This window comes from Microcaecilia unicolor, chromosome 11, assembly GCF_901765095.1.
Source record: "Microcaecilia unicolor chromosome 11, aMicUni1.1, whole genome shotgun sequence".
Classification (NCBI taxonomy): domain Eukaryota; kingdom Metazoa; phylum Chordata; class Amphibia; order Gymnophiona; family Siphonopidae; genus Microcaecilia; species Microcaecilia unicolor.
The window spans coordinates 132,475,124-132,499,731 of NC_044041.1; the positions used below are offsets into that span (position 1 = coordinate 132,475,124).

The following is a 24,608-nucleotide window of genomic DNA, read 5'->3' on the forward strand; positions in this document are numbered from 1 at the left end:
TATATAGGGGCATCAACACTTCCTTTCTTCTGCTGGTCACACCTCTCTCTATACAGCCTAGCAACCTTTTAGCTACGGCCACCGCCTTGTCACACTGTTTCGTCGCCTTCAGATCCTCAGATACTATGACCCCAAGATCCCTCTCCCCGTCCGTACATATCAGACTCTCACCAGCTAACACATTTGTCTCCTGTGGATTTCTACTCCCTAAGTGCATCACTTTGCATTTCTTTGTATTGAATTTTAATTGTCAAACCTTAGACCATTCTTCTGGCTTCCGCAGATCCTTTTTCATGTTTTCCACTCCCTCCCGGGTGTCCACTCTGTTACAAATCTTAGTATCGTCAGCAAAAATGCAAACTTTACCTTCTAACCCTTCGGCAAAGTCACTCACAAATATATAAATATATTGAACAGAATTGGCCCCAGCACCGATCCCTGAGGCACTCCGCTACTCATCTTTCACTAATCCAAGTGAATTCCATTAACCACCACCCTCTGGCGTCTGTCCATCAACCAGTTCCTAATCCAGTTCACCACGTCAGGTCCTATCTTCAGCCTGTCCAGTTTATTTAAGAGCCTCCTGTGGGGAACCGTGTCAAAAGCTTTCCTGAAATCTAAGTAGATTATGTCTACAGCACGTCCCTGATTCAATTCTCCGGTCACCCAGTCAAAGAATTCAATGAGATTAGTTTGGCACGATTTCCCTTTGGTAAAACCATGTTGTCTCGGATCTTGCAACTTATTGGCTTCCAGGAAATTCACTATCCTTTCCTTCAGCATCGCTTCCATTACTTTTCCAATAACCAAAGTGAGGCTTACCGGCCTGTAGTTTCCAGTTTCTTCCCTATCACCACTTTTGTGAAGAGGGACCACCTCTGCTGTTCTCCAATCCCACGGAACCTCTCCCATCTCCAAGGATTTATTAAACAAATCTTTAAGAGGACCCGCCAGAACCTCTCTGAGCTCCCTCAATATCCTGGGGTGGATCCTGTCCGGTCCCATGGCTTTGTCCACCTTTAGATTTCCTAGTTGCTCATACATACTCTCTTCCATGATCGGTGTTCTATCGACTCCATTCTCATATGTACTTTTGCCAGTCAATCGCGGTCCTTCTCCAGGATTTTCTTATGTGAAAACAGAACAAAAGTATCTATTTAGCAAATTTGCCTTTTCATCATTATCTATCTAGCAGTTCGCAGCATCTTTTAGTCTCATAATTCCCTTTTTAGTCATTCTCCTTTCACTAATATACCTGAATAAAATTTTTGTCACCCCTCCTTACCTTTCTAGCCATTTGTTCTTCTGCTTGCGCTTTCGCCAGACATATCTCTCTCTTGGCTTCTTTCAGTTTCATCTGGTATTCCTTTCCGTGTTCCTCTTCTTGAGTTTTTCTGTATTTCTGGAACGCCAACTCTTTAGCCTTTATTTTCTCAGCCACTTGCTCAGTGGCGTAGCAAGACCTGACATTTTGGGTGGGCCTGGAGCTAATATGGGCGGGCACTATTTATATAGGTATGAGTAGCACTTAATGATGGATTTCTAAGTAGTCTGCTCAACAGCTGCCCTGCATCGATATAAACCACATATATACTTAATAGAAAAACAGGTATTTGTAATACAGTTACATTATCCCATATCTTAAACTTGGCCAGACATAAGTCTGCAATAATGGCAAACATCTCAATACACATGACAGGATCCTGCAATATAATTACAGCAATAGCATATATCCTTCAAACTTTATAACAAATGCCTGATTAAGTAAACGTTGAAGTCTTTTTCACTTCCTCTAGTTCTACTCTATCTCCCTTCTGATGCTGACAAAATAAAATGACCACGGTTCGGTACATATCTTTCAATTTTACATTATAATAAATATATATGCCTTACTAAGCTGTATTAATCAAACATTTAAAATTTGGTAAATATACCTTTGAAGACTTCTTCCTTTTCTACCTACTATGGAATTTGTCGCATATAGAGAACATAGCTAGAATGTTTCCTCTTATAACTTTCCATAGGAAAAATGTATTTAAATTCGGGTAGCACCTCAATAATAGCAACACAAAATCCCTTCACCTCAAGGTACTTTGTGAAGTAACAGAAAATCCTGCAAGGAAGCTTCTTAGAGTCTATGTTGCAAATCTTAAGCACAGGCTCTCTCTCCAGGCATAGCCAGCCGTACAATGTGTGTGTGGGGGTGGGGGGTGGGTGGGGGGGAGGCCGAGGTGGATTGGAGGGCAACGCACTCCTCACTCTCCCCTCCGCCCCCCAATTCGAGCATGCAAAGCATACCTTTGCTGGCAGGGATGTCGACTATCTTTCTCTTTTGATCTAGGCACAGAAAAAAAAAAAAGATTTTAAATGCTCCCAGGTTTCAATCTAATCCATGTTTAATGTAGGAATATAAATGTCATAAATAACTTAAAATAAGTAAATAAATAGATAGAAACTCTGGATGTTGAGCACCTGATTCTCATAATATGATATCTGTTTTAGTGGCTCTTTCCAGGAGAAAAAAAATCTCTGCAAGAAAACAATAGGTGCTAGAGTGTCCCTATAACCAGCCCCTCCTCCAAATGACACACTAATTACGATTTATAACAATTTACTACTCTACCTATGAAAAGCTGGCATGTTTGAACATATAAGTGAGATTAAATAAACATGCTACCAACATTAAAGAACGCCAACATGGATGCAGCAGCTCAAACGACTGTTTGCTTTGTTTGGGATGATGGCTGTGCAGGGTAGGGGAAAGAGACAGACAAACCTCTGAGGAATCTTGACTCTTCTGTTCTCAATGTAACCTCTTTGAGCTGCAGCCATAGGAGCCGACTTTGTGGGTGCTGTGGGTGCTTGAGCACCCCCAATATTGAGAAAATTCCTTGTACGTGTCCAGAAAGGGGTTATTTCCATGGGCTTAGCACCCCCAATCATTTTGAAAAGTTGGCTCCTATGGCTGCATCCCTGCATTCACTGTTGCCAGCTTCCTTTCTTCTCCCTGGCCGGTACTTCGGTGGCCTGAACAGCAAGAACCTTGAGCTGCCTGCGATCCTCATGCTTGTGGCAGGCAAAACTAAAAACAGTATGAAACCGTGCGCGGGGCCCGTAACCCTGCACGCGCCGCTGCCGGCTTCCTTCCTCCTCCCTCCCCTCAGGATGTAACTTCCCGTTTTGGAGAGGGAGGAGGAAGGGAGCCGGCAGCGGCGCGTGCAGGGCTATGGGACCCGCGCACGGTTTCATACTGTTTTTAGTTTTGCTGTGAGGGTCGGATTTGGACTCAGTAAGTCGTCCCGCCACAGGGCAGCTGGAGCTGATGCTGCCAGGAAGGGACCTGAGCCACCCCAGCCCAAATTTTGGGAGCCGGTTGTTAAACTTTAACAACCGGCTCCCAAAATTCTTTAAAAAATAACAAACGGCTCTGGCGAGCGCTGCGAACCTGAGCCAGCAAACCACTAGGTGTCCTCCAGCCGAGCTGCAACACTGGCGACAGAAATTTCGTTGTGGCACCGGTCTGCATGCCGCGGGGAACGGGAGTAAGGCAAGCAAGGCAGGCACCTGACTGACGATCGGCGTTGGGGCGAGAGAAGCGAAACTGGGTGGGCCTGAGCCATGATTGGGTGGGCCTGGGCCCACCCAAGCCCACCCATTGCTACGCCCCTGCGTGACTTGCTTGGAGAACCATATCAGTTTCCTTTTTCTCTTGCTCTCCTTACATAAAGGTTTGTGGCCCTATTTATAGTTTCTTTCAACCTGGACTATTGCCCTTCCACTTCTCGTATGTCCTCCCAAACCATCAGGTATTCCCCCATTTTACTAAAGTCAGCATGCTTGAAATCCAGGACTTTGAGTTTTGAGTGACCGCCCTCCACTTCAGCTGTCATATCAAACCCACTCGGACATTTGACTATCCCCATTTGTGAGCACCAGAACCAGCGTCATTCCCTCCCTCGTGGGTTCCATCACCATTTGTCTGAGCAGAGCACTTTGGAAAGCATCTACGATTTCTCTACTTCTTTCCGATTCCGCAGATGGAACCTTCCAATCTACAACCGGCAGATTGAAATATCCCAGCAACAGCACCGCTCTCTTCTTTCCCAACTTTTGAATATCCGCGAACAGATCTTTATCTAATTTCTCCAATTGTTTCGGAGGTCTGTAGACAACACCCACATAGACAGAGGTTCTATCATCTCTTTTTAAGGTGATCCATATCGCTTCTTCCTTTCCCCAGGCCCCTGTCACCCTTTTGAAAATTAAATGCTGCTACCGTAGATTTCTTTAATGACGTCACTCCAGATATCAGCTCAAATTTGATCATGTTATGATCTCCCAGCAGATCCAACACTGTTACCGCTCATTCCATGCCATGCATTCCACTAAGGACTAGATCTAAAATAGCTCCCCTTCTTGTTGGTTCTTGGACTAGTTGCTCCAAGAAGCAGTCATTTATTACATCTAAGAATTTTACCTCCCTAGCACTCCGTGATGTAGCATTTATCCAGTAGAGGAGTGGCCTAGTGGTTAGGGTGGTGGACTGTGGTCCTGGGGAACTGAGGAACTGAGTTAAATTACCACTTCAGGCACAGGCAGCTCCTTGTGACTCTGGGCAACTCACTTAACCCTCCATTGCCCCAGGTACAAATAAGTACCTGTATACAATATGTAAGCCACATTGAGCCTGCCATGAGTGGGAAAGTGCAGGGTACAAATGTAACAAAAAAAATATTGGGGTAACTGAAATCACCCATTATTATAATGTTGCCCAATTTGTCAGCTTTCCTAATTTCTGTAAACATTTGCTCATTTGTCTGTCCATTCTGTCCTAGTGGACGGTAGTACAGTCCTACCAGTATACTCTTTTCCTTCACACATGGAATTTCTATCCACAAGGATTCCACACTGCTATCTGATATCTGGCTGATATTTGGGGGACAGGAGTGAGCAAGGTACCTGTGTGCCAGGAATGGCTCCAGAAGATTCTGCCACTGCCATTGCTGGTTGGATGCACCAGTTGTCATCTGAAGGGTACAAGTTGCACCTGCTCCTGCCTTTGGGTGGGAGACAGGAGAAAACAAGGTACCTGTGTGCCAGTCAGTCCCATGACATTATCTAAAGGGGCCGCCTATAGATTACAAGTCCATGAGAAACCTAAAGCCTGGAGATTGTCTTTTCTGAAGATTTTATTGACTGAGATACTTTTTCTGAATTTTATAATATGATTAAAAGAATGGAGAAAGGTAAGGGCTCTAGTGGCTCTGGAAAAGTTACAAGTTCAAAAGGTAAACATCTGAAATTAGTGACTAAGGATCCTCCAGCAGCTTTGTCACTGAACTCTGTCTCTGGGGTATCCCTCAGTTCAGGCGATAGACTCTCTCCACTTCCCACCTTAAGGCCAGTAGAATCAAGTCCTTCCCAAGATGGTGACATGTCTCCACTGAGAGGAGAATATTCTATCCCCTAGCTACCAGTGTTGTCATCTTCCAGTTTGTTGTCTATTTCACTGAAGCATACAGTTTGGACAGAATTTTCTGTTCCAGAACCCAGTGCGTCTACCAGTGATGAGACATTACTGGATATTTGGTAGATTTTTTGTGGATTGGAAGAACTAGTGTGATTTCGCACAAAGTATGGTTTCCTAAGTTGGGGGATCTGGAAACAGGATCCAGAAACTAGACACTTGCTTAACAATGCAAGAAACTTAAATAACTACATTGCAATTAAGTACTTTGGGAATTAAAAACTCTTTGAATCTGCATAGAATTAGAATCTATGAAGAATTAAATGAGATTAAAAGTATTCTGATCTTGAATTTTTCAGCTTGCCCTCTTTTGCAGCAGAGATTCTGTTTAAGCAATATCTCAAGGAGGTTTTGTTGTTAGCTGAGTCTGACAAGATTCCAATTTTTGTGTGTTATTATTTGCCTAAAAATATAACACGTGTGAATCATCAGGAGGGAGGCTTTGATGTGTTATTCAATAAAGATGTTCAAATCATAAAGAACCAGGATTCCAATCAGTGCAGGGAATCAATGAGAGAATAATCCAACAGCTGAACAGCTGAAACAATAATTAATATATTTATAGGAGTGATCTCAGAATAAAAACTCACCCAAGCGAGGATACGCCGCAGCGATTTAAACCTCTAAGGGTGGACAAGCTTCTCTATTATAGTACACTCCGTGATTTTCAATTTTCTCAAGTGAGCAAAACACCCAGTGTTCTTAAATAAACTTTCATACACAAATTTTATTTTTTATTTATTTATTTTGTAGCATTTGTATCCCACATTTTCCCACCTATTTGCAGGCTCAATGTGGCTTACATTTGTCGTTATGGCGATTGCCATTTCCGGACTTTAGATATGCACATGATTTTGCAATCATGTGCGTACATACATGGTAGAAGAATGCATTGTGTGCTTGCGTACTTGTTAACGCGTGGTTTGCAATCAAGTGCGTATATATGTGATAGAAGAATACAAATAACTATTCTCTCATGTTCCCGCACTGACGAACATTCACTAGCACCAAACCTCAAGGGTTATATATTTTTTCTCTTTCAGCTTTCTTAAATAAGGGGCACTTAACTTGAGCAGGAGTAATCCATATTGATGTCTTCTTTATGATTCAAAATTCCTCCTCTCAATAACACACTGTGGGGTAGTCACAAACATTCGTGGGACTCCCTCTCGGTGTTATAACTTCTAATGTTCAATCATAAGTTCCAAGTAAATATAATTGTAATCCACCTAAAACCTCTACAAGTTCAACTCTGCAGGGTTTCGATTTCTCTTCGTCAGAAACTCCAGAGATGTGTAGGTAGAACTCAAAATAACATGCCTTTCCAACATAAATAAAGCTTATTCAATAAAGAGTCTTCTCAGAATGGCATATCTGAACGTGCCACCTTCCTGGTATCTCTTACATGTGAAAATGATGAACTTTCTGTGATGAAAGCTTACTTCAAGAAAAAAGATTTTTTTTTTCTATGAAATAAAGGTGCAAATTTTTCCAGATATAGCTCATGTTATATTGCTACATAGAAGAGCTTTTTTTGCAATTAAAGTTTAGTAATCTTGCAGGGGGCTAGTTTCTTTTTGAAATTCCCCTGCAAGTGTTTAATCAAGTTCCCTGATTCTAATTATGTATTTTTTGATCCAGCACAACTGGAGCAATTATTGCTAGAAAATAAAGTAAGTTGTTGCCTGTATTTTTCTTTGGTTTCTGTCAACTAGATGGGGGATTGGGGTCTTAAAAACTGGTACCTAGAATTGATGTTTAAATTACATCAGATTGCTTTTTGGTTCTTATTTTTCCTAATTTGACCATCTCCTGTCTTCTCATTGATCTGGACTTGGAATTGTTTGTTGTTACATATTTATGTAAATAATATGTAATTTGAAATTGAAAAAAAAAAGTAGTTGATATTCAGGATGGATGGTCAGTATATTTTTAAAGACTAGCCACTGTGTATCTACTAGTGAGAAAATCCAGAGGAAGTTCAGCTATTTAAATACGGTTGTGTTTGGTACAGCGTTTTCTACGGGAATGTCTTGCTTACTGGTGATGTGCTGGTGGCCACCTTAATGCTGATATCATCCTCTTTCTTCTGGGTTGTTTTGGAATAATCTGCAGCCAGCACTGAAGAGGCATATCTGCAGGCTTTTGGCAGACCTAGGCTTTGATGAGGAGTCCATATGGCAACAAGAATCTGGGGAGCTGCAAGACCATAAACTGACGTGAGTAATTGTGTCAGATGCCAGTGTCTATACATACTCCACTCAATAGTCAATCTGTGGCAGTCAGCAGTTTTAAAGCCACTGACCACCGTGGATTGAATCTAACCTAGATATTTAATGTTAGGGCCTTGTCCGGACACCAGAATTGAATGCCTGGATCAGCCACTGACCTGAAAGTTATACATTGTGACGGGCTGAAGCAGTCAGCTCCCCAGGACATGGAGAAAAAAACAAGAGTGCGCCAAAAAGTTCCATTTTAATACTGGTGTAAGAGGAGATAGTAAGACTGGGAACAAATGAAAACCTGGAGGCAGGAACCCTACACACTTCCCCCACTCAAAGCAGACTATGGACCAGATGCACAAAGCTTACTGTGCTATTAATGTTTGCTTTAGACTGGTTCTAGCCAGTCTAAAGCAAACGTTTACATGGCTCTAACATGTGCTGTTAGCAGCCACCGAGAACCCCATGAAAATGTATTACAATGAGCTCATTAGTTTTCTAATGAGCTCATTCATAGACTAATGTGTATTCCAGGGGATGCACAGCTCCAGAGCAGCCCTAATTTAACAAGCACATTTTACGGCTGCTTTGGAGCTGTCGGAAAGGAGAGAAGCACAATCAGGAAGCTATAAAGGCTACCTGCTTGCAGTGGCGTAGCTAGGGTAGTTGACACCCGGGGCCGGTCATTTTTTAACACCCCCCCAAATCTAGTACTAGGCAAATCGAAATACAAAACACTCAGGACCTACAGAGCAATTCTACCATACCATAAGCAGTAATTTGTACGAGTCACACAAGGAAAAGGAAAGCATCTTAAACACTACAGTGAGCACTAGAACATCAATTCACCTATTGTAAAACGAAACCAGACAGAATAGTACAGATCGTCGATCCTGCACAGTCAATGCCAACTGAAAGCCATGTCTTTTTCACAAACACAGAAACACCCTACTTAGACAAAAATTAAACTGAACCCCCAAGGTGCCAGATTCTGCTTACAATGCAACACCACAGAAACAGAAAATGTCCCATAGTACTGTGCAAAATATAAAGACAGCAGCTGTAAATTTGAACCAATCACCACTTTACAAATTAACAAATAGAAATAAAACAAATATAGAAAATAAAATAATACCATTTTATTGGACTAATACATTTAGCTTTCAGAGGCCAAAACACCCTTCCTCAGGTCAATACAGTATAGTGCTTACAGTATCCTATCCTTACCTGAGGAAGGGGATTTTGTTCTCCGAAAGTTAGCCAAAATGTATTAAAATTAGTCCAATAAAAAGATTACCTTGTTTACATGTTCTATTATAAACATGTAACACAGCTACAATACTACTTTATCCTAAAGCAAAAAAAATAAAAATATATATTTTATTTACAGTTTGTTGTCTCTGGTATCTGCTTTCCACTGTCTTCCTTCCATCCAGCATCTGTCTTTGTTCTCTCTCTGCCATCCAGTGTCTGCCCTCTCTGCTGTCCTCTCCATCCAATGTCCGCCCTCTCTCCCTGTGCCTTCCATCTACATCTGCCCTCTATCTTTGCCCCTTCCATCCGCCATCTGCCCCTGTCTGCCCTCTCTCCCTCCCCCTTCCATTCACTGTCTGCCCTTTCTCTCTGCCCCTTCAATCCACCATTTGCCCTCCCTCTCCCATCCATCCAGGGTCTGCCCTCCCTCTCACTCCCCCTTCCATCCAGGATCTGTCCCCTCTCTCTGCCCCTTTTTTTCAGCCCCCAGTTCCAGTCCCACTATCCCACCAGTCCGAAGCTTCAACCCCAAGCCACTTCTCCCTGTCCCCTTTTCAGCCCCCCAGTTTCAACCCCAGCCCTTTTCTCTCACTAGTCCCGAGCTTCAGCCCCCAACCACTTCTCCCTGTTCAGCCCCCAGTTTCAACCCCAGCCCTTTTCTCTCACCAGTCCTGAGCTTCAGCCCCAGCCACTTCTCCCTGTCTCCTTTTCAGCCCCCAGTCCCCACGGTTTACAATCTACAATATTAGATTGTAAGCTCTTTGAGCAGGGACTGTCTTTCTTCTATGTTTGTGCAGCACTGCGTATGCCTTGTAGCGCTATAGAAATGCTAAATAGTAGTAGTAGTAGTAGTAGTAGTAGGTTTCAGCCCCTGCCCCTTTTCAGCCCCCAGTCCCACTACAAGCCCCCTTATCCCACCTACCCTCCTTTTCAGCCCTCTTCATCCACATACCTTGCATTAGGGCTCTCCTTTTCAGCCCCAGACCCATTCTCCCACCTGACCCAGGCATGCCCCATTTTCCCAGCAGCTCCAGGCATGGCATCTTCTCAGACCCCAGTTCCAGCCCCCTTCTCCCATCTGAGAATCCCCTCTCCTCCCCACCCCAGTCACCTTCTCCCATCTGAGAGCCCCCACCCCATCCCCTTCTCCCATCTGGGAACCCCCCATCTGGGCTCCCCTTCTCCCATCTGGGCTCCCCACCCCATCCCCACCCCATCCCATCCCCTTCTCCCATCTGGGCTCCCCAATCATCCCCTTCTCCCATCTGGGCACCCCACCCATCCCCTTCTCCCATCTGGGCTTCCCTTCTCCAATCTGGGCACCCCACCCATCCCCTTCCATCTGGGCTCCCCACCCATCCCCTTCTCCCTTCTGGGCTCCCCACCGATCCCCTTCTCCCATCTGGGCACCCCTTCTCCCATCTGGGCTCCCCACCCATCCCTTCTCCCTTCTGGGCACCCCTACTCCCATCTGGGCACCCCTTCTCCCATCTGGGCTCCCCACCCAACCCCTTCTCCCATCTGGGCTCCCCACCCATCCCCTTCTCCCTTCTGGGCACCCCTTCTCCCATCTGGGCACCCCACCCATCTGGGCACTCCACCCATCCCCTTCTCCCATCTGGGCTCCCCTTCTCCCATCTGGGCACCCCTTCTCCCTTCTGGGCTCCCCACCCATCCCCTTCTCCCATCTGGGCACCCCCCCCCCCACCCAACCCGACCCACCTACCAGCTTCTCCTGCTCCCACCCTGCCTTTAAAAAAGAATTTGTGAGGAGTTGCAGGCAGGCAGCGCCTCGCGTCTGCCCTGCTTGTAAAAGAAGAAGTAAATCCATTCTCCTCGACGTCGAGCCTTCCTTCACTGAGTCCTGCCCTCACGGAAATAGGAAGTTACCTCAGAGGAGGGCGGGACTCAGTGAAGGAAGGCTCGACGTCGAGGAGAATGGATTTACTTCTTCTTTTACAAGCAGGGCAGACGCGAGGCGCTGCCTGCCTGCAACTCCGCGTTACAAAGTTTTTTTTAAAGGAAAGGGGAGCAGCGGGAGTGAAGCACCCCCCACCCGCTGACACCCGGGGTGGACCGCCCCCACCGCCCCGCCCTGCTACACCACTGCCTGCTTGTGCTTCCTACCTCTCATCTCCTGGTGCCCCCCCCCCCCCTGAAAATTTTTGGAAAATTTCCCTGCTGGTCCAATGGACCACAACAACCCCCTGCATCTTGTTTTCTTTATTTCCCAGGTGGTCAAGTGGATCCTGACCCCAATCTTTTTTTAAACTTTCCCTTGTGGTCCAGTTTACCGCGACCCCATCCCCATGACCCTAGAACCTTTTCTAAAAATTTTCCCTGGTGGTGCCCTTCCCCTGTGCAGGCACCCACCCCTTTCTCTTCTGGGATGCACCGGACAGTCCTAAATACCATATAAGGGAAAAATCTCCTTATATGATGTTTAGCCCTGCCCAGTGCATCCCAGAATGCACTGGGCAGGGCCTGAGCACCGCCATTTTGTTCCAGATGGGCCCAAGGCAGGGGGAGGAGCCGTTGCTCCTGCCCTCCTGTCTCCACCTTGTTGTAAAGGTACAGGGAGGGGCATGGAGGGGGGTGTGTGCACACACAGGGGAAGGAGTTCTGTCCACTGGACCACCATGAAAATTTAAAAAAAAAGGTTTGTAGGGTCACGGGGGGTTGTGGGGGAGGTCATTGTCCACTGGAAAAAAATATTGGGGTGGTCAGGGTCCAATGGAACATCAGGGTAAAACTTTTTTTTAAATGTGGGGTTGGGGAGGTCCAGTGCATCAGAGCTGTCAAATCCATTTGACACCTTGAACTCGCAAACAACGAGGATGCACAAAGGGGGATCCGTGCAGCTCATTTGAATGCGATTCCCTTTCTGCATTGCTGGCTATTAGCAATTTGCTAAATTTTAGCGAGGCAGCTGTATTTTACGGCTGCCTATGTTAGGGTTAGTAGGAGAAAGAGAGAGAGAGGGTGTGACTGGAGAGCATACTCTTGTTAAAAGTAACAATCCAGCAGAGAATAGAGGTCCACTGCAAAGGAAGGGTTGGATTCCCTAGAAGCAGTGGCGTAGCCATAGGTGGGCCAGGGCCCACCCACTTAGGGCTCAGGCCACCCAACAGTAGCACACGTTTGGTGGTAGCTGGTGGGGATCCCAAGCTCAGCCAGCTGAAGACTTCCTCTTGATGGTAACGAAAACAGTACTCTCCACAATACCGGCACCTGCTCATGTTCAGTTTTCTGCACATGCCTACTGCAGACTGAAAAGGTAGAAATTAGCGTTTTCTCACCTGCTGAGATATTTGTTTGGTGGGGGGGGGGGGGGGGGAGAGAGCACTTGGTGCCTACCCACTTCTTGCCTAGGCCCACCCAAAACCTGTAGTCTGGCTACGCCCCTGCCTAGAAGTAAGAGGGAAGGAAGGAGCCCATTAGAAGGGAGGGCCAGTTCCCAGAGGCAAGAAGGATGAGAGGGTTTCTCTGGGAAGGAGCTACACCCTGCAGCCTTCCTAAAGGAAAAGAGGTTTCCACATAAGGAGCTGTGTGAGACAGAGAGGCCTGCAGCAGGTGGAATCCAAGGACAGGAAGAAGGCTGGTAATGGTGTGAAAGGGAATAATAGTCCCTGTTAGTTGGATGGAGTGTGGACCCAAAGCTTCTCCTCCCCCCCCCCCCCCCCCCCCCCCTCCACCTCCCAGGAGTCTGGTAAGGCAGGGAGGCAAAGGGAGCTGTGCAGCTGGCTGCATTGTGTGCCTGGAGTAGGACTTGGAAAGATCTCAGCCCTTCTCAGGTGAAGACAAACAGTTAAGTGTTGGATAGTGTGGGGAGGTAGAAGCCTGGCTAATTGGGGGAAGGCCATACGGTTCCTAGGTAGGGTTGCCAACTTCTTAACAGAAAAAACTGACACCTGCCCTGCCCTATGTCCCTCCTCTTGCCCCACCCATGCTCCCCCCTTGCTCCACCTCCATGCTCCGCCCCAAGTCCTTTGCTACACCTTCCAGCATTGTTCTTCCCAATGAAAAGATATCACCTTATTTTCTATTTTTTGCTTTATTTTAATGTATTAACCTTTAAAGTAGACTAAACTTTGCTACCGCACTACTTCACTGTACATTCAAAATAAAAAGAATTTCTAAATTTGTTGTCTGGCCATTTAATTTTTCTAACTATGTAGGTTCTAGTCTCTGGTTACTGCTTTCCTCTCTTCTCTTAGTTCTCTTTCCAGAGTCTCCTGTTTGTTTTTCTTCTTTCTCCTCCTGTTTTCTTCACTTCTTCCACTACATTCATCTGACACTGATCTTTTCCTTTAAACCTTTTTCTATTTTTCTCTCTATCCATTCAAATTTCATTCACTCTTACTATCCAGTCTTCAATCTCCCTTTATTCACTGCATCTACCTACAGCGTTCCATGTCTTTCACTCTACCCAGGCCCTCTCATTCCTTTCCTCTTATTTCTTAGTCTCTCCAATTCAGTATACTCTCTCTCTCTCTCTCTCTCCATCCAGAATTACCCCCTTCTTTCTTTCTTTCTTTCTTTCTTTCTTTCTTTCTTTCTTTCTTCTTTCTTTCTTTCTTTCTTTTTCTTTCTTCCTTTCTTCCTTTCTTTCTCTCTCTCTCTCTCTTCTCCACATCCAGCACTAACCCATCTCCCTTCCCCATCCAGTATTACATCTCTCTTTTTCTCTCTCACTCTCTCTCTGGCTCACTTCACCTCATCCAGAATTACATCTCTCCCTCCCTCCCTCCCTCCCTCCCTCCCTCTCTCTTCTCACTTCACCCCATAACAATACCTCATCCCTTTCTCTGTTTCATTCAGTATTTGACTAGGATCAGGCGACCCTCAGGGGGAGGAATGCTGGCTTCGGCCTAACCCCTGGTAAGCCTTTCCTCAGCTGAGAGATGCCCAGCTCTACCACCGGCTGCCTTTCAGGTGCTGTGGAGGACTTGCAGCTTATCTGCATATCCTTACAGCTGTATCCGGGGTGACTACAGTTCCACCCCGATCTTCCCAGGGCCTTCACTCCAAGTGCACAGAGTTTCCAGGTGCTTTTTAGCTAGGATCAGGCGACCCTCAGGGGGAGGAATGCTGGCTTCGGCCTAACCCCTGGTAAGCCTTTCCTCAGCTGAGAGGTGCCCAGCTCTACCACCGGCTGCCTTTCAGGTGCTGTGGAGGACTTGCAGCTCATCTGCATATCCTTACAGCCTTCTCTGGGGTGACACCCAGGTCCACTCCGATCCACTCAGGGCCTCCGCTCTAGGTGCCGCGCACCTAATGGCGCGCGGGGCATATTTCTCTTTTTTCTCTTTACATCTAATCTTCTTCCCAGTTGCTAAAGTACCTCAGTCATTTATGGCCCCTATTCACATTCTCTTCCTAGCCCTGTCCCTTCCTAATCTTTTCCCTCACCCCCTACCTCTCTCCGCTACAGGAACTCACTGCCCATCCATCGACTTCATCACCTCACCTTCTCTCCTACCCTCTTCCTCCTTCTTGGCTTTTAATCTCCGCCTCTTTCTTCCGTCCATTTTGCCTTCCCCATTCCACCTAAATACCTCTCGCCTTCGTGGCCACACCTCTCCTACTCTCCTCCGCTCTCTTTTACTCCTTCTCTTACTCTCAGCCGGTGACATCAATCCCAATCCTGGCCCCCCTCACCAACTATTATCCCAACTCTACAGATCTCACCGTGACCTCTCTAACCTCATCTCTATTTCTCTACTCCCCTCCTCTTCTCTGCCCTTCTCTTGCGCCCTATGGAATGCCCGCTCTATCTGTAACAAACTCGCCTATATCCAGGACCTCTTTATCTCGCGTCACCTCCATCTGCTCGCCATAACAGAAACCTGGCTCTGCCCTGATGACTCTGCTTCAGTCGCAGCCCTGTGTCATGGCGGTTATCTATTGTCACATACTCCTCGCCCTGCTGGCCGTGGGGGCGGTGTTGGACTACTTCTCTCTCCCTCCAGATTTCAACCCCTTCTTCCACCTCAATCTCACTGTTTTTCCTCCTTTAAAGTCCACTCTATCCGCCTTTTCTCTCCTCTGCCTCTTCGAATAGCGGTCATTTATCGTCCCCCTGATAAGTCCCTTTCATCCTTTCTCAGTGACTTTGACGCCTGGCTTGCCTTCTTCCATAATCCTTCCTCCCCCTCTCTCATCCTTGGTGACTTTAATATTCCTGCTAATGATCCTTCCAACTCTTATATTTCCAAGTTACTCGCTTTAACGTCCTCCTTTAATCTCCAACTATGCTCCACCTCCCCCACTCATCAAAATGGTCACTGTCTTGATCTCATCTTCTCCTCCAACTGTTCACCCTCTAGTTTCCTTGCCTCTGATCTTCCCTCCTCTGATCACCATCTTATAACTTTCACACTTAAATCTCCTCCCTCCCAGTCCCATCCTATCTTATCTAATTTATCTAGGAATCTTCACGATATTGACCCTTCATCTCTATCCTCCCATGTTTCAAACCTCCTCTCTACTGTGGCACCATCCACGTCTGTCAACGAAGCTGTTTCATCTTACAACAATACTCTATCCTCTGCCTTAGACACTCTTGCACCTTTGATGACCCGCCCTGTAAGGCGTACAAAACCCCAACCTTGGCTGACTTCTGATATCCACTACCTACGTTCCTGTACCCGCTCCGCCGAATGCCTGTGGTGGAAATCTCGGGCCGTTGCTGATTTCTTACACTTTAAGTTCATGCTGACCTCCTTCCAATCTGCTCTTTCACGTGCCAAACAGGATTATTATATCCAACTGACCAACTCTCTTGGCTCTAATCCTCGACTTCTCTTCACCACATTGAACTCTCTCCTCAAGGTGCCCCCTCCCCCAACTCCCCCTTCATTATCTCCTCAGACCCTTGCTAAATTCTTTCACAACAAGGTTCAAAAGATAAACCTTGCTTTCTCTACCTCACCACCTCTCCCTCCACTAGTCCGTTCCCCTCTCTCTCCTTCCCCTCATTCCCTTTCCTCCTTTCCTGAAGTTACTATTGAGGAAACTACACTTCTCCTTTCTTCCTCAAAATGTACCACCTGTTCCTCTGATCCCATTCCCACCCACATTCTTAATGCCATCTCTCCTGCTCTTATTCCTTTTATCTGTCACATTCTCAACCTCTCACTTTCCACTGCGACTGTCCCTGCTGCCTTTAAACATGCTGTGGTCACACCTCTCCTTAAGAAGCCTTCACTCGACCCTACTTGTCCCTCTAATTACCGACCCATCTCCCTCCTTCCTTTTCTCTCCAAATTACTTGAGCGTGCTGTTCACCGCCGCTGCCTTGATTTTCTCTCCTCACATGCTATTCTTGACCCACTACAATCTGGTTTTCGCCCTCTCCACTCAACCGAAACTGCGCTTACTAAAGTCTCCAATGACCTATTACTGGCTAAATCCAGAGGTCAATATTCCATTCTCATTCTTCTTGATCTTTCCGCTGCTTTTGACACTGTCGATCACAGCATACTTCTCGATACCCTGTCCTCACTTGGATTCCAGGGCTCTGTCCTTTCCTGGTTCTCTTCCTACCTCTCCCTCCGCACCTTTAGTGTTCACTCTGGTGGATCCTCTTCTACTTCTATCCCTCTGCCTGTCGGCGTACCTCAGGGTTCTGTTCTTGGTCCCCTCCTCTTTTCTATCTACACTTCTTCCCTTGGTTCATTAATCTCATCCCATAGCTTTTCCTACCATCTCTATGCTGATGACTCCCAAATCTACCTTTCTACCCCTGATATCTCACCTTCCATCCAAACCAAAGTTTCAGCGTGCTTGTCTGACATTGCTGTCTGGATGTCTCAATACCACCTGAAATTAAATATGACCAAAACCGAGCTTCTCATTTTCCCCCCCAAACCCACCTCCCCGCTCCCCCCGTTTTCTATTTCTGTTGATGGCTCTCTCATTCTCCCTGTCTCCTCAGCTCGAAACCTTGGGGTCATCTTTGACTCTTCTCTCTTCTCTGCTCATATCCAGCAGACTGCCAAGACCTGTCGTTTCTTTCTTTACAACATCCGTAAAATCCACCCCTTTCTTTCCGAGCACTCTACCAAAACCCTCATCCACACCCTTGTCATCTCTCATTTAGACTACTGCAATCTGCTTCTTGCTGGCCTCCAACTTAGTCACCTCTCCCCTCTCCAGTCGGTTCAAAACTCTGCTGCCCATCTCATCTTCCGCCAGGGTCGCTTTACTCATACTACCCCTCTCCTTAAGACCCTTCACTGGCTCCCTATCCGTTTTCACATCCTGTTCAAACTTCTTCTACTAACCTATAAATGTACTCACTCTGCTGCTCCCCAGTATCTCTCCACACTCGTCCTTCCCTACACCCCTTCCCGTGCACTCTGCTCCATGGATAAATCCTTCTTATCTGTTCCCTTCTCCACTACTGCCAACTCCAGACTTCGCGCCTTCTGTCTCGCTGCACCCTATGCCTGGAATAAACTTCCTGAGCCCCTACGTCTTGCCCCATCCTTGGCCACCTTTAAATCTAGACTGAAAGCCCACCTCTTAAACATTGCTTTTGACTCGTAACCACTTGTAACCACTCGCCTCCACCTACCCTCCTCTCTTCCTTCCCGTTCACATTAATTGATTTGATTTGCTTACTTTATTTATTTTTTGTCTCATTAGATTGTAAGCTCTTTGAGCAGGGACTGTCTTTCTTCTATGTTTGTGCAGCGCTGCGTACGCCTTGTAGCGCTATAGAAATGCTAAATAGTAGTAGTAGTAGTAGTAGTAGTAGTATCTCGAAGTCTTCTATGTCCCTCTTTCCTATCCAGCATTAGCCCATCTCTATCTATCTATATCTCTCTGTTTCTTCTTCCGATCCAGCATTACCCAGTCTCTCTCTTTCTGTGTGTGTGTGTTTCATATCCTCCATCCAGCATTACCTCCTCTCCCTCTCTGTCTCACTTCTCCCCATTCAGCATTACTTCCAATCTCTCTCTCTCTCTCTCTCTCTCTCTCCTCTTACTCACTCACCCCATCTAGCATTAACCCCATCTCTCACTCTCTCTCTCTTGGTCCCTTCTCTCCCATCAAGCATTACCCCATCTCTCTTTCTTTCTTTCTGTCGCTTCTCCCATCAAGCACTGCCCCATCTCTCTCTTTTGTGTGTGTGGGGGGGTGGGTGGGTGTGTAGGTGCTTGTATGTGTATCTTCTCCTCCATCATTACCTCCTCTCCCTCTCTGTCTCACTTCTCCCTAATCAGCATTATTCCTTCTATCTCTCTGTCTCACATCACCTCATCCAGCATTACCCCAGTCTCTCACTCTCACTACTACTACTACTTATCATTTCTATAGCGCTACAAGGCATATGCAGTGCTGCACACCATACACAAAGGACAGTCCCTGCTCAAAGAGCTTACAATCTAGATAAGACAGGTAAACAGACAGAATAATTAAGGATAGGAAATAAAGAGGTGAGGATAAAGGACAGGGCAAGTGAGTTAGGAATCAAATGCAGTGGTAAAGAGGTGGGTTTTGAGTTTGGACTTGAAAACGACCAAAGACGGGGCTAGACGTTGTAATCCTCGTGGTCCTCAGTGTGGGGCAGACAATGTTCCCAGCTCTGTCCTCCTGGGTTGGAGCCTCCATCTTTCACACAATCCAAAAGTCCACCAAACTTCCTTCAAAATCCACAGTCTTTAATTTAGAGACAGTTTACATAAACCTCTCAGCAGTCCCAAAATATAGCTGACCGCTCTAGAGTTCTCCTAGAGAAGGGAAAACTCTCAGACCTTTTCTTTAGAAACACAGTTCAAGTCTCTTTAAGTATAGTCCATGCAAACAGCAAAGAAAAAGAAAAAAATCACCTGCTCTCTGAATACCTTTCTCTCAGAGTACTGCAGGCTGGGCAGCACACCTCCCGCTTCACAGCTACTTCACTCTGTGTCCACCCACTGCCATTCCTTCAGACTTGCAAACTTTGGTCATTGGTGTTCTCATAGTCCATGGGTATTTGCTCTTCCAAACAGTTCTCCCCTGCAGGTAATTCCATTCCCTCTTCTATGCCCTCCATCCAATCAGGCTCCTCTCCACCCTTCATGACACTTAATTCCTCCCTCCCATCAGCTGGCCTGCACCTTTTCTCTCCCTCCTCTCAGGTGGATGGAATCCTATATTGATTTCTTAACCATGGAAACGGAGTTTTAGCATTGCTGCTCCCTCTACTGGCCACCCTCTGATATAACGGTTTTCCTCCCTGTGTCCTGCTTTCCTTTCTAGGGGAGGATTCCATGTCAGGGTTTCCCGGCTGCTTTTTCATCCCTTCCCCCCCCCCTGGCATTGTGGGTAAGGTAGTTCTATATCCCCAGGATCTGCAAAGTGTCTATGTTGCCTTCCCTCACTACAACGTATAGACTCGGGAAGTCTATTCCAGGCGTGAGGTGCAGCAAGATAAAAGGAACGGAGTCTTGAATTAGCAGTAGAGGAGAAAGGGACAAACAAGAGAGATTTATCTACAGAACGGAGTACTCAAGAGGGGACGTAGGGGGAGACAAGAGTGGAGAGGTACTGGGAGCAGCAGAGTGAATGCACTTATAGGTCAATAGGAGAAGTTTGAATTGAATACGGAAACGGATAGGGAGCCAGTGAAGTGACTTAAGGAGAGGGCTAATGTGGGCATAGCGACTTTGGCGGAAAATGAGTCACGCAGCAGAGTTTTGGATTGATTGAAGAGGAGAGAGATGGCTAAGAGGGAGGCCGGTGAGAAGTACGTTACAATAATCAAGACGAGAGGTGATAAGACTGTGGATAAGGGTTCTGGTAGAGTGCTCAGAGATGAAGGGACGGATTTTGTGGATGTTATAGAGAAAGAAACGACAGGTTTTGGCAATCTGCTGAATGTGGGCAGAGAAGGAGAGAGAGGAGTCAAAGATGGCCCCAAGGTTACGAGCTGATGAGACAGGGAGAATGAGAGTGCTATCCACCGAAGTAGAGAAAGGGGGGAGAGGAGAGGTAGGTTTAGGGGGAAAGATGAGAGGCTCGGTTTTGGCCATGTTAAGCTTCATATGTCGTTGAGACATCCAGGCAGCAATATCAGATAGGCAGGCTGAGACATTGATCTGGATGCTGGTTGAGATTTCAGGGGTAGAGAGGTAGATTTGGGAGTCATCAGCATAGAGATGGTATTGAAAGCCATGGGATGATATTAGAGAGCCAAGGGAAGAAGTATAGATGGAGAACAGGAGAGGACCGAGAACAGAACCCTGTGGTACACCAATTGGTAGAGGGATAGAAGTGGAAGAGGATCCACCAGAGTGTACACTAAAGGTGCGAAGCGAGAGGTAGGAGGAAAACCAGGAAAGAACAGAGCCCTGGAATCCAAATGAAGACAGCGTATCAAGGAGTAGGCTGTGATCAACAGTGTCAAAAGCGGTGGATAGATCGAGAAGGATGAGGATAGAATAGAGACCTTTGGATTTGGCCATGAACAGGTCGTTGGAAACTTTTGTAAGTGCAGTTTCAGTTGAATGAAGAGGGCGAAAGCCAGATTGGAGTGGGTCAAGAACAGCATGAGATGAGAGAAAGTCAAGACAGCGGCAGTAAACGGCGCGTTCAAGTAACTTGGAAAGGAAGGGGAGGAGGGAGATGGGTTGATACTCTCACTCTGTATCTATTCTCTCCCATTAAAGCATTACCCCACCTCTCCCTCTCTCTCTCTCTCTCTCTTCTCTCTCTCTTTCTCTTCTCTCTCTCTCTCTCTTTCTCTCTCTCATGTCTTTTTCCTTCATCCTGATCTAGCATTTCTCTCTCCTTCTCTTCCCCCATCCCATCCATCCAGCACCTCTCCTTTCTCTTTCTTCCCTCTTCCCTCCTGCTCACCCTGTTGCTGTTTTCCAGGTTGGGCCGTATCATTTCTACAAGCAGATACGCATGTGACCATTTTCCTGCACGTGCTACCACAAGCTCAGCTGCTCCCGCCCCTCTGATGTAAACTTCCTGCATTGTTGGGCAGGAGCAGCTGATCTTGTGGCAGCATGCACAGAAAAATTGTCCCGTGTGTCTCTCCTTGTAGAAATAATACCGGCATACCGCCCAATCTGAGAAAACAGCAACAGGGTGAGTGGGAGCAAGGGGGAAAAGAGAGAAAAAGGAGGTGCTGGGGGGGGGGGGGGAGGCGTTGGAGGAAGAGAGAAAGACAGGCACACTGCTGACATGGGAAGATTGCAGGAAATAGGGGAAGGAAACAATGGGGATGAGATTTCATATCCGCTTTGAGGTTTGGGGAGGAAGTTAAAGTGAGGAGCGAGAGTCAGGGATTCTCTGATGCCGAGAGCCGGCCTGACCATCTTGGACGGATGTTGTCAGGGTAGTGGAGGCTGGCTGGCAGCTGCTCGTTACTACATGGACTGAAGGGGAAAAAAATGTCTTTTTAATTGTCGGTTTGAGGGGTCTGCCTGCAGCCAGCCTGGCCTTCCAAAAACTGGCCAGGCCGGTTGAATACTGGCCAGTTAGCAACCATATTCCTAGGTTGTTAAAAGGAACTGAGGGCAAGATGCACTAAACAATTGTTAGAGCCCTTCCCTTACCGATTCCCTTAGCGAATCGGTAAGGAAAGGGAATGCAAATGAGCTGCTCGTTGTAGCTCACTTGCATTCTCTATTCCATCATTAAACAGTCGGCCGCCGGTCAAGCACGCGCAGAGCAGCTAAGCGTTATGCTGGCTGCTCTGCGTATGCCAAATACGCCACCTGAAGACACCGCGCCGCTCACCCCCTCTGATGCGGCTCGATCCAGAGGACAATGCAGTTGAAGACACCCATCCAAAAAAAAGTCCATTTTGTCCGTCATCCCCCCCCCCCCCCCCCCCCGCAATAATAAAAACGTTCTTTTTGGCTGTGCTTCACTCAGCTGAGAGACCTGGAAGTCTCTGAGCCAATCACAGCACGTTTAGCTCAGCTAAATGCATTGTGATTGGCTCAGAGACTTCCAGATCTCTCAGTTGAGTGAAGCACAGCCAAAAGGGATGTTTTTATTATTGGGGGGGGGGGGGGGGCGGGGGAATGACGGCCAAAATGGATGTCTTTTTTGAAGCGGAGCGCTATTTTTTTTTTTTGAGTGAAGGACATCCATAAAGGATGTCCCTGACGAGCACTTGACTTTTTTTCCACCGATTATTTGTTTTTGTTACTTTTGTAGCAATTTTTCAATCCCGCGCAGCCCCAACGAGAGGTACAGACCTCTTGTTAGATTTTCCAACGTTAAGGCAATCGGAAAAGGTTAGTGCATCTCATTACAATAGGGTTTCTACACAATTTGCTCATCTGCATTCCGTTTTCGTTAGCTGCTACCGTCGTCGAAAAATGGCTCGGAGAAGTCTTTAGTGCATGCCAGGGTTTACTACTTGCTCGTTAATGGCTCATTAAGTTTGGTGCATCTGGCCCTGAGAAGGAAAGGGTCAGATGCATTAAACTTAACGAGCCCTTAATGAGCCATTAACGAGCAAGTAGTAAACCCTGGCATGCACTAAAGACTTCTCCGAGCCATGAATCCAGTAATCCAGGAGCCATGCCTGTTTAACCTAAGTCTGGGTATTATATTTAGAATGTGCTGATTGAAAGCAAACAAACAGATGAGAGCAGGAAGCTGCCTGTCTAACTAGACTAACTATCCACCTGTGAAGCGCTTGTCAAGCAGCGCATAGGTTTGGAAAGGAGGAGATTTGAGAACCCTGTGTGTATTTGGAAAGGGGAAGATGAGTCTGTTCTTAAGATGCCCTAATAAGTGTTGTGCTCCTATGTTAAAGGAAGCAAAAGATTTTAGCTCTGTGCTTGGAGACAATAAAGATTGTTAACTGCTTTAAAGAAGTGTGGAATCTCAGGTCTGTTTTGAACTTGTATTGGGAAATTCAGAGGAATGCAGGGCCAGAGCCTGCACTCCCTGATAACATATACTGACTGATATTCAGCCAGCACCTGCTGCATATCCAAGTGGGCAAAGATAGGACTGCCTTTCATGTGGTCATATCTGCCTGGTTAGCTATATGGGTACCAGCACTGAATATGATTGGTTCTTACATTGCTGGCTTCTCCCCAACTCTGCCCAAAGACTGCTCCATCACTAACTGCACAGTGCCACGATGGTCAGAAGGGATATTCAACAGCACTGTATGGCTGAATATCCAGGGACAGCCCACTGAGTTGGGTTGCAGCAGACGAAAAGGCCTATGAGTGAGTAGTTACATGGAGAGACTGAGGAATAAATTGCTTGGGGGTAGATAGTGGAGTGGGGTTGGTTCCCCTTTGAAGTTCTGTGTGAGGGAAGGCTACATTGCTACTGCCTTTGCTGCTCATGTTCTGGGGTAGGTCATTCTGCGTGTTTCCAACATCTAACCCTAATCCTAACTCTTAACTAAAAAGACAGCCCAGAACACTGCAGCTAGACTCATATTCAGTAAAACGAAATATGAAAGCGCTAAACCCTTACAAGAAAAACTACACTGGCTCCCACTTAAAGAACGCATCACGTTCAAAATATGCTCCCTAGTCCACAAAATCATTCACGGAGATGCACGAGCCTACATGTCAGACCTGATAGACTTACCACCCAGGAATGCCAAGGGATCATCCCGCACATTCCTTAATCTGCACTTCCCTAGCTGCAAAGGTCTAAAATACAAACTAATGCACGCGTCAAACTTTACCTACTTGAGCACACAGTGATGGAACGCATTGCCGCGCAACTTAAAAACGATTTACGAACTAACGGACTTCCGCAAACTGCTGAAGACCCATCTCTTTAACAAGGCATACCACAAAGATCAACCAATGTGAACATACACAACTCATCCACATATATTCAACACTGTCTTACAATATCTGCTTTGTACTATTTTCATGTTCTATCATTATCATGTTGCCCAAGATCCTTATGTAACACTAAATGTCTATGTGCTAATATAGTTCCACTAGTCATGATGTATTTGTAAGCCACATTGAGCCTGCAAAGAGGTGGGAAAATGTGGGATTCAAATGCAATAAATAAATAAATAAATAAATAAGCCATACCAATTCTTGGGGTGAAATGGCTGAATTATAGAGAATGTTACATGTCTAGAATTCAAAACCAATGGCAGTAGAAAATTTAAATATATGTATGCATTTTCAAATTTATCATAGGGATCAGCTGAACAAGAAGGGGATGAGGCCACAGACTGTGCGTCTAGAACAAGAGGGTGACTGCCGATGTTGGCATGAGATGGAGGCTCACTAATGACAAATGGAACATACCAAAGGGAGGAGCTGCATGTGCAGCCTAGGAGCAGAAGTAAAAGGGCTGATATTAAAATAACTGTGAGTTGTTATTGAGCTAAATCCAGTTTGGAGGTACAACTGTGAAAACAAATAAAGCTGTCCAAATTCCTCTTGTTTCTTAATCATTATCTGACTGCATAGGCCTATCTCCTGAATGTTGGTGAAACCATTGTTGGGGTAATTTCATCCAACGTTTGGCCCAGCTATTCATGAAAGATATGAAAATTGAGGGCCCCATATTCAAAGCCATTTAACCGGGCAAGAGAGGCTCCTGCCCAGTTAAATGGCACTCAGTGCCATGTCAAGCAATATTCAGCAGTATTT

At 46.3% G+C, this 24,608-nt stretch overlaps 1 protein-coding gene across 1 annotated transcript in view; it reads left to right on the forward strand.

The window, feature by feature from the left end:
- TSGA10IP (testis specific 10 interacting protein) overlaps nt 1-24,280 on the forward strand; it is a 246,307-nt gene extending 222,027 nt beyond the window's left edge. The window contains exons 7-8 of the mRNA XM_030220147.1: nt 7,643-7,746; nt 24,150-24,280. Coding sequence (XP_030076007.1) covers nt 7,643-7,746; nt 24,150-24,243 — 198 coding nt within the window. The 3' untranslated portion in view covers nt 24,244-24,280. The remainder of the gene's footprint in view (nt 1-7,642; nt 7,747-24,149) is intronic.
- Nucleotides 24,281-24,608: the final 328 nt, after the last annotated feature.